Here is a 10823-nt window from a genome sequence, read left to right as displayed (position 1 = left end):
TTTTTGCCAAATATACTACAATATTTCATAACTGAATATTTTTTTTCTTATCTTTCATGACATAATTTTGTGATTGCTTTAAATGTGAAAAATAGTTATAATTTTGTAGTTCTCTGAAGTTAAAATTGAGACTGTGGTGACTCAAATAAGCAACACTGATAACTTGGCAAATGCTTTGGCCAATTATGCCATTTGGCTTAAACACCGGCCTGGTTACAATTGTTGTGCCTTCATTTCTTGACCAGTCCACTTCCTAAAAAAAAGTTCAACATTGTTGTTGGACAGAATACCACATTAGAAGTTTCTGTAATAAAAATCACTTAGCTTTACATGCAGTTAACATAGGATCATAGTCATTGAGAGCTAAAAACTTAATTGGCTAAGTGTTGCACATTCAAGACCTGTCTGAACTTGTTTTCAAATTCCTTGGAAAATTCTCCAACTTTAACGTGTAAAGTATATAAAATTCCTATGTGTTTATTGTAGTTGATAATTTGAATTACACATACTACTAATGTTTCTTTTGTTTTAAATTACCTGTGAAAACATTGAGTCAAGGTAATATTTTTAATACATTTGAACATTAATATCTGTTAAAATGTCAGCTAAACTCATTTGTCTAATTATCAATGTTGTAACCTATAGTCGCATAAAGAAAAACATTTTTGATGAAACAAGAAATTCAGCTTAATCAAATACAGTACAACATATTGTGTTTTAAGTCTTGATATATTTGCAAAACTTTACTACTTTGTTCCAATAATTGGAAAATTTGGAAGTAAATGTTTTGCTACTACTGACCTTGTGTTATAATGAATATGGTTATTGCAGACTGGGATTTTATTAAGAAAATGTAACATTTATTGCATTTATGATAAGGATCCAATAGGTACAGAGTATGTTTTTCTGGGACATCTTGCCTGTAAAGAGGTTTCATGGTGGGAAAAAGTATAATTATCACTTTGGTTTTCTGTAATTTATACTAATAGAGACATCTAGTAAATATTAAAGAATTATTAGATAACACTTGTTCATTCTAGTTGCTTTTCCATGCATTTATTTCCACCTGAATAATAGGTGACATCACATTGACTCGTACTTTTCCTTCTACTTTTGTGATTGGGCAGAAATGGGATTCTTATTTACATGGTTAACCCTATCGCTACGGGTCAAAGGTCATCGTATTTGACTTGCATTCAAAATTTTATTGAACTACTATTTTATGAATTTATGTCAATAAGTTTGATATCAAACTATAGATTATAATTCAAATTTTAGTATTATACATTATTCAATTTCTTAATTTAAAAGTAAATATTCAAAAACACTTAAACATTGATTTTTGTGTGTCATGTACTATGTTGAATGCAGCACTGGTTCAACTTAGATGTTTGTGAAGTCAAAATACTAAGTCTGTAGTTTTGTATGAATTAGGAACTCAGATTACTGATATTGACAAGCTAGAATATAAAATAAGAACCTCCTGTTTTTTCTATTTGCTGAGATATTGCTCATGTACTGAATCAAACACGATAACCATTCAAAAGCTCAGAATGTCACCCTAGTGGCTTTCTAGCCATTTTCATGTGTTAGGATGCCATCTTGTTCTTTCGAAACAAAATTACAAGGAGGTAGGTTGTGTCTTTAGTCCGTTCAAAATTTCATATTTTTTTAGACCGAAATACAGGTTAATTACTAAACTTGATAAATTATAATGGAATTCTATGGTATCATATAGTAACTTATGATATTTTGGTTATTCCAATATATATAAAACCTAAAAAAATGATCTTATTTCATATTCTCCATGTGTGAAATTTCATAAGGCTTAACAAGCTATGAGAAGCTGCAACTGAGAACAAAGGTTGTAACAAGAAGAGATAATACTTTGCTTTACTTTTTCAGTTACTGTTCTATATTTTAAGAAAAATAAGCTTAAGAACTTGTTTGTAAATAGTAATAATCTATATACATATATAGTGTATAATAATTAAAATGTGACTGAAACAGGCAAGATAGGTCATTTTGTAAAGACAAAGTCAGTTTTATATTATTCAATACTGTAACGTGAGTGCATGTGCACTGTATCATTGTAACTTCTGTATTGTTAGCCAGGCACAACTGGAAAGTCAATATAATAAAAATAATAAATATATAAATGTATAATGTTATGAGATTTAAGGCTAAATAAACATTTGAGTTTTCATGTTATAATTTGTAGTCATTCTACAACAAAAAAGCATAATTTATATTTATTGTCTAATTTTGTATGGTGGTTACGGAGTCTGTCAAATTGACAGACCTCGTATATTTAAGGTAGAGAAAATAACAGACAAAGTGTAAAGTTTTATTGAAAACAAATGTTTCAAATGTATTTAGGAGGTATTTGAAATTACATAATTAACATTTGAGATTTTTGTGATGAAGAATAGTTTTTAATCATGACATGAAAATCACTTTGCAGTTGAACTAGTAGTGAAACAGACTTTATATGTTCACAAACAAATCTTCAGTAAAAATACTTCATTAGAATTCAGATTTTCTTGTGTACAAAAGACTTGGAATCATTACTAAAAGTCTACCAAATTTTGTGAAGATACAGATACAGCATTAAAAGTTGTAGTACAAATACTTAACATGTGCAAATGTATATATGAACTTTTATTTTATAATGAGCCTGTTGCAAAAGTGTTAAAGTACATCTCACATCTTGTATTAGAAATGACCAAGAATATTGTCAATAATGCTGAACTACATAGTCTGCCCCCCATCCCTCCCCATTGCTTCCTTCCACTGTGTTACAAATTCCTCCAAAACCTTTTGAGACAAATTATGAAATGTTTGAAACTTTTCATTTCTCTATTAAATTAAACCTCTGTGCAGAAGAAAACCTTTCCTCCCAATTTGTTTTAAATATACTGTACAATGATGTAGGTGTTAGACAGTGGACAATATCTGTATGTTAATATAATGCCTTGCACATGCTCAGTATTCTAAAGTTTTTTTAAAATTCCAGTTTACAGTTTTACCAGCCATTGATATGGAGTGTACAATCAAATGCTATTTTGAAGTCAAGTGCGTAAAAATGTAAAGCTTCTTTTTACTGAGTGAATGGTATGATGTGTTAATAAGCAGTATCAAGGATATTCACGCATCGTATAATCTATTGGCTAGAATAGGAGAAAGTTGCAGTAAGCCAGCAGTAGTCTTAACCCTAATTTATCAATATTTTGATAACAGTGTACAGACAACCAAATAAAAAAAACATTCATGTAGCATAACCTTTTCATGTATTTTACAGTATGATTCTTCCAAGTTATAGTAAATCTCAATTTGTGCCTAAGTTTGTCTGTAAATGTATCTTCCAGTTACAAAGTGCCATTTTCTTTTAGCTTCTCTGAAAATGTGAGTATCCTCTCCAGTTACCAAGTGCCATTTTCTTTCTTTTCAAGAGGGATTTATTTGGTGAAAAATTTATTGATAAATTTTTAAGAAATTTATTGGAAAATCTACAAATTAGCCAATTCTAGATGATAAAGTTGATTGATTTATGATAATAATTATTATGATTATTGGACAATCAAATAATATTTATCTAGAGAGAGAACTCATTTTTTATATACAGAACATTTTTTTGTTTGTGGTATTTTGTATCTGAATGCACATAGTTTGTATAATGTAAAGGCAGTGCTGTGTATTTCATAGTAATTAAAACAGTTAAGTGACATGCCTAGACAACTTGTAAGAGGTTAGGTACATAGTTATGAGCTAATGGCCATCTGTGGCATCTCAATGACTGCAAGGCTAACCTATTCTGCAACATATGATACCTACCAAACACCTCTAGTATAAAAGACATCTTGAACCAATGATCTGTTCAAAAATGAAAAACCAGTCAACTTTATTAAATAAGAGACTCCAGATCTAAAAATGCTTTGAAAACCTAGGTATTGAAGATAAGTATTAAATCTCAGTAGGGTGACAATTCCGGTATTCTAAGTATCTATAAAGAAATGAAGAAATTCATACACATAAACACTGCTGCGAGGGATGACATATCCATTCTCCTAATACTTTGCAAAGCATAGTACTATCTACACCCACCCCTTCCTTACACATATGGTGACATTGTCTGTACTTTTCTAATCTTTATTTCATTTTTGCATAGTTCAATGAAGTTTAAAAAGCTCCCCCCTCCCACACACATTACACTCTTAATCATATTTGATGTTTATAATACAACCGAATACTAATCAAGTATTTGATGCATCCACTGATTATCATTAAGATCTTGATATACAAATCTGGTTATTTTATTCTGTGAAAAAAGCTGAGAATAATATCTGAAAAAAATTTGATAGTAATAAACAATACATTATAAATATAAATGATATATTTATACAATGTGTAATCTATAGCTTCAATCATCTGAGAACTGTTTTTTTGTGGTTTTATTATTCTATAATTTTTATTTTCTACTCATCCATCTATAGCATATTTTTATAAATGTAGATAAAAATATGTGAATTGGTGTTTTAGAATGTTATGAAGTATGAATCTTGTTAGACATGCAAAGATATGCTTTATACTATACCAAATTATTTTAGATAAACTGTTTACTAAAACATCATGTTATTGATTTCTTAGTACCCTGGAGATAGTGTTGTAACAGGTCATGGATTGATTCATGGAAGAACTGCCTTTATCTTTAGCCAGGTAAAAAATATTCAATGTTATCCTGATTTTGACAGTAATATAAAATAACCAGAAAATGATAAGGATTATATATTTCTTTTACTCCAATAAAATTATTAATGTACAAAATATTTTTTTATTCTTTCAAAATAAGTAAAAAGTCAAACAATCTATTCTCTTTTTTTCTGCAACTTAAGTAAGAAAATACTTTTTTGTGGGTCTTTCTTTATAAAATAATTTATAGATGTTTGTTAGTTTAATTTCTTTGTTGTATTTTAAAAACTACTTAGGAAAAACCTTGTACCTATATGAAATTCAACAACTGTCATCTACTTTAGTTTTTAATATTTTGGTATTGAAGTAAATAACTAGGAAGTACTTTGAAGTACTCTTTTTACTACTTAATTTGTAAGGGTAAACATTTTTGTTGTAAAAGCTATTTTGTTTGTTTCTTGTAGTAATGGTAGCAGTGTTAACAATTATGTATAATTTTTCTCTTAAAATAATGTTGACTGTTTTTTCCATATTGAGATTGAAAAGACCAATTGTAAAATAAATAAATTAATTTGTAACTTTGTCAGAGTTTTGTTATAAGTGGGCTGGGATTCATTTACAGTAGGTGCCTGTGACTTGTTGGAGATAAATTTGAATAGTAAATAGACAGCTCACACTCCACTTGTTTTAAAATAATATGTTCAAAACAAGTTAAACATATTTACAGAAATTCTTTACATCATAGGATATAACAGTTGTATCTAAAACTCTAAATAATTATCTTTTCTTGTCAAAGATCCACACAGGCTGTTTCAATTACTTTATAACCCAATTTACAAGACAAATTATTTTTCTCTAGTCTGTGATAACTTCACTTACGTTACCCCATGGGTTACCACAGTTCTTTCCAGAATTTTACATAATTGTCTACTTTTTATTGAAGTCCACACAAGCAGATTCAATTACTTCACAACACCCTTTGATAAGACAAATTATTCTCCTTTATTTCTGATAAAATGTGAAACTCACTTTAAAGTATTGCCCATTACAGGTAAACTAACAATCACGCAGTCTAACTTCACTTTCACTACTTAACTTTTTCCTTACTTAAATTCTTTACTAATTTCTTTGTGAATCGCCTGTCACAGCTAAACTGCAAATCACTGTCTAGATCTGTCTAATTATCTCTCATTTAACTTGCTTTCTTCTATCTGCAGGTATTTATCACACATGACAGAATAATCTAGAAATCTCTAACCCTCTAGTAGCAACAATATTACACATTAGTAAAACTTGGAAACTTCGAGTAAGATGACATCAACAATATTACTAAAGCCTAGTACAACAATGAAATTGCATACACATTGTATGACTCATACCGAGTTACGTAATGAAACTTGTCATAACTATTGCTTTTAAAATAATTAATTTTTAACACTCTTTTTATGAAAACTAAATAATCATTAAATATTAAATCAACTAAAAAAAAACTTACACCAAACAGTCTTGTATATCCAACAAACTTTAACACTTGCCACACTAGCTAACCTGGCATGTTGATGTGGATCCAAAAAAATGAGTCATTCTGGAAAGTTTTTTATTAGACCAAATGAAGACATTTGGCACTGTTTTTTGAGGTCTAGGTTGCTGGAATCATATATAAGAAATTTAAACTAGTGGCACAGTAAAGCTCAAGGTTGAAGCACATGCACGATACATGAAAAGATAATTTCCCTAGTGATTCTCAAATTAAAAATGCCATTTCTACAATGAAGAGTAAATATAAAAAGGATGGCATAATGCCCAGTATGGTACCTTCATAGTATAATCCATGTAGAGTTCATCATGTCATATTTTCATTAATATTTAGTTTTTTCTTTTGGAAGTTGTGCTGAGCTTCATTCATTGAGATCTGTTGAAATAACCCTAAACCACTGTTTTTCATAATCGCCCCCCCCCAAACCTGTTAACCATCATAGGCTGTATACTAAAATATGCTTAACTGAATCATGTGGCAGGTCTTAATAATCCTTACATAAAACTTTATTTACATGGTAAAGTTTCAGAATTTTTGGTCTAAAATGTTTGTGTAGGAAATGTAGAAAATAGTAAGTAAATGTATTGTCTATATCTAGCATTGTGTATGAATGTGATTTTCTACAATTTCTGCTTTTCATAGGATTTTACAGTCTTTGGAGGTAGTCTGTCAAGTATCCATGCCAAGAAAGTCTGCAAAGTGAGTTTATAAATTTTATTTTATTTCTAATATATTAACATTTATTGCATTTGATATTATAAAAAGGTCATATAGGTGTTGATATAAAGCAATCTCCATAATACATTGTTTTGTTCTTTGTTTTTCATCCCTATTCTGACTTGTTCTTTGTTAACAGCTTTACTTTGAATATTAAAACATATGAGGATAATAAAATAAGGATAAAAACAATTTCTCTCTTAACTTGTATATTGTATTTAGAATGATTAATTTGTTTTGGTCTAAAACTTAAACACTAACATGATTTGTACATTTTTTGAGATCAAACATTCCATGTACAAGCGTTTCCTTTATAATTCTGAACATGCGAGTATTTTGTTTTGAAACTTGTATATAAATATTCCCTTTACATATACATTTTATCTTTCATTCCTGAGAATTAGATTTGATTTTTGTATCTTTTGCTTTCTTATATTTCATGAAAATATTTTTTAACTAACACTGAAATGGTATTTGTTCTTAACTGTTTTTCCATTTGTACAAAACATAACAGCACTAACAAAGGGCTCTAGATTGTTTTATCCATCAAGTATGATGACTAAATGATCAAATTAAAGTAAATAAACTTTTACCTTTTGATGATGTCTCATAAAATTTCATGAGGCTTTTCTCCACCAATAAACCAAGTAGCGTGTACGGTGTGCACAATACACGTTTATGCTTAGTTAGTACACACAGTCACTAATGTATTTTTTACCTCAACAATACCATTATACTTTGTACTCTACCATTTTTGTTTTAATCACATAATTCACTTACATAAACTAAATGCTTCTCATTGGCTGTTTTTTGCACAGCTAGTTTTCTGTATTTTCTTTTTCTGAAACTAAAACCATCTAATTTTATTGCAGTGATATTACACTTTGTTTAAATATTGTCATGGGGGAATTCTGACTTTCATTTTCTTGACTCTTTGCAACCTTTTCAGTGGGTGCACAGACAAAACTGGACTGGAGGGTGAGATGTATAGTGCTTTATGGTCCATTGCAGATATTCATCTTTTTGATTTGAGCAGTATAATTGCCAAACAGAGTTTGCCTGCTGTCCCTGCTAATTATTCTTTCTGGAAGACAAAGGAATATTTATTTCTTTAGATTCTAAAGGTTTTGATCATAAAATTAATTACCTTTCTAATTTGATAAGTATTTCCATTTCTGGTGTCCTTTATATTTATTTTTCTTTACATTTGTACAACTCGGGCATTCAGGTGATCTTCTTTGACCTTTTGTCTTCTTCATATCAGCCCCATTATACTGGTTAATGAATTTGTTTTATCACAAAGCCACACAATAGGCTATCTGTGCTCTATCCACTGCAAGAATTTAAACCCTAAATTTTACCATTTAAAGTCTGTACATTTACCACTAACCTACTGGAGAACTCTTAATGAGTTAACTGGTACTTACTGAGAAAACTATATTAGCTTGGCTCTTTGCTTGTTTCCTTGCATTATAGCAACTACCTGGATGTTCCAGCCTCCAGTTTCTCCCCTATTTGAGGATGATTTTTCTTACTAACTAAGGGTATCTTCTTCTAGTACTTTTCTATTTCTTTGTTTTTTTGCATTATACAATTTATCTTTAGAACAGTTATTACATGAGAAATACTATCATCATAATGATTTTGTTTCAAGAAGCTCTTATCTGCCAGCTTCACCTAACATAACTTATAAATCCATTCAAATAACATTTACATTTCCTGTAGCTCTGTTCAACATGTAAATGTTACTTTATTTATTACTGGCTACAAAACATAATGTCTTGTTAATTTGTCATGTATCAACACATTTTTTTGTGCTTTTTTTATTTAATGGTTTGTTTCACTTTTCAAACTTTAAGAATTTTTGCCACAGCTTTGTGAGAACCAGTTCATTCTGTTCTTCAAAATATACATAAAAGCATAAAGAGAAAGAAAACAAACTTAACAGCTAAGCCTAAAATAAGGTTAATTTAGTGCTGTATGTTTGAAGTACATTTATTTGATTAAGTCTATACGTGTTAGATGTACAAGGAAAGTTATGCCAGTTAATCTAAACATTAGTGTTCAGAAAATATGCTAAAAACTGCAATTGTAAGATAGAGAAAACTACAAGATCTTTTAAGATGATTCCTGTTTTCAGAAAATACTGGTATGGCTATTTCTTCTGATACATATCACAAGTTATATTCTTATTACAGGATCTCATTTTGTCATATGTTTTTTTTTAACTGTAATTAGACAAAAATGTGATATATTACAGTTACTTGCTGAGTAAATCTTATTTACAAAGGGAATTTCCTTGCAGAAAATCTTAGATAAAGGAAGCAATTATAACAATTTTTGTAAGTAAACACACAGAGGCATCACTAGGTGCTTAAGAGATTCGGGGCTTGGGCCCATGGGTGTGGGAATGTTTGATGTTTCAGTATGATATTGATCATAGTTTTCTGTTTTGATTTTTCAAGACACCAATTGGAGATTTGGGGCATGGCCCATGTTCCAGTGCCTAGCAACACCTCCATAAACACCTGTTGACCATAGTAATAAGATAATTTACAAACTAAATCAAAACATTTTTTTATTTTGTAAGATAGAGTAGTTTAGTAATTTAAGAGACAATTATTATGAGATTTTAATGAATAAAATAGTTTTTAAAGTAAGTAATTTAGCATAACCCTGAGTTTTTTTTATGCTCTTGCTTCGGTGCACTTTGGTAAATTATATTGGCAGTTCTAGTGAATAAAAGATTATTAACTGAAATAAAAGGTTTTTTTTTAAAAAGCTAATTCCTGATACAATCTTAAGGTTATGGATCAGGCCATGCTTGTTGGTGCTCCAGTCATAGGTCTGAATGATTCTGGTGGAGCAAGAATCCAGGAAGGTGTAGAATCTTTGGCAGGATATGCTGATATTTTCCAGAGAAATGTCATGGCTTCAGGAGTCATTCCTCAAATTTCATTAATCATGGGACCTTGTGCTGGTGGTGCAGTTTACTCACCAGTTCTAACAGACTTCTTATTTATGGTGAAGGCAAGTATGTTTGTGTTGCATAAAAGCTTTGTTGGTGCCAAGAGTTTTTGTTAATAATCACCTCTCTCACTTGGATATATATATAAAATTGTATGTTTAAGCATGTTCTTACAAGTTTTTAAAGATGTAATAAACCCACATATCCTTCCAACAAAATAAGTACATTAGTATTAACTTATCATACTTTTATGTGCAGGAATTTTACTCTTGAACAATTGTTGACTTTTATCATAAGCAAGAAAATCTATTTCACTTTCGTTGAAAATGTTTTATGTTAACATCATGTTATTTGTCATTCGTTCATATTTTTAATACTTTCAGTAATTCTTAGCACATTTGAATTAACCTTTTGCTAATTTAATAACAATACATTTACAATGCTTTTATGATACAAATAAAAGTAGATTCATAACTAATTTTTATTTTCAGGACACTTCATACTTGTTTATCACAGGCCCTGAAGTTGTAAAAGTAAGTGTTATATTTAATCATTTTATAAAGTGAAAAAGGAAGAATTAAAAATATTGCATGATATGATGTAATGTGATATAATATTAGAAGTAACATAATTATTAGATATACTGTCACTGTGACTTTTCAGAACTTTGTATTTTAAAAATGGTATTTTTTTTTATTTTGCCATTACATAACTAAAATGACAAATGAAGATATTTATTACAATTGGGTGAACAGGGTACTTACTAGGGTTCCACAGTGAAGGGTCTTTCAGTTTTTATTCAAGAGTCCCATCGGTTTCGTAGGTAGAATTAATAAACTAAAAAAAAAACAGGAAAAAAAGTACTTCAGTGTCAATGAAAAACTGTATTTACAATGTACACTACGTGTTTAA

General features: G+C 29.5%; 1 protein-coding gene across 1 annotated transcript; it reads left to right on the top strand.

Moving 5' to 3' along the window:
- Nucleotides 1-4647: 4647 nt before the first annotated feature.
- LOC106462952 (propionyl-CoA carboxylase beta chain, mitochondrial-like) lies at nucleotides 4648-10477 on the top strand (the record flags this gene model as incomplete). Its single annotated transcript, XM_013922920.1, has 4 exons — nucleotides 4648-4716; nucleotides 6869-6925; nucleotides 9749-9973; nucleotides 10403-10477. Coding segments are annotated over 4 exons (426 nt in total), but the record flags the coding sequence as incomplete, so codon positions are not given.
- Nucleotides 10478-10823: the final 346 nt, after the last annotated feature.

The sequence above is a fragment of the Limulus polyphemus genome, unplaced genomic scaffold, assembly GCF_000517525.1.
Source record: "Limulus polyphemus unplaced genomic scaffold, Limulus_polyphemus-2.1.2 Scaffold1289, whole genome shotgun sequence".
Taxonomy (NCBI): domain Eukaryota; kingdom Metazoa; phylum Arthropoda; class Merostomata; order Xiphosura; family Limulidae; genus Limulus; species Limulus polyphemus.
This window is presented reverse-complemented; position numbering and strand designations above follow the sequence as displayed.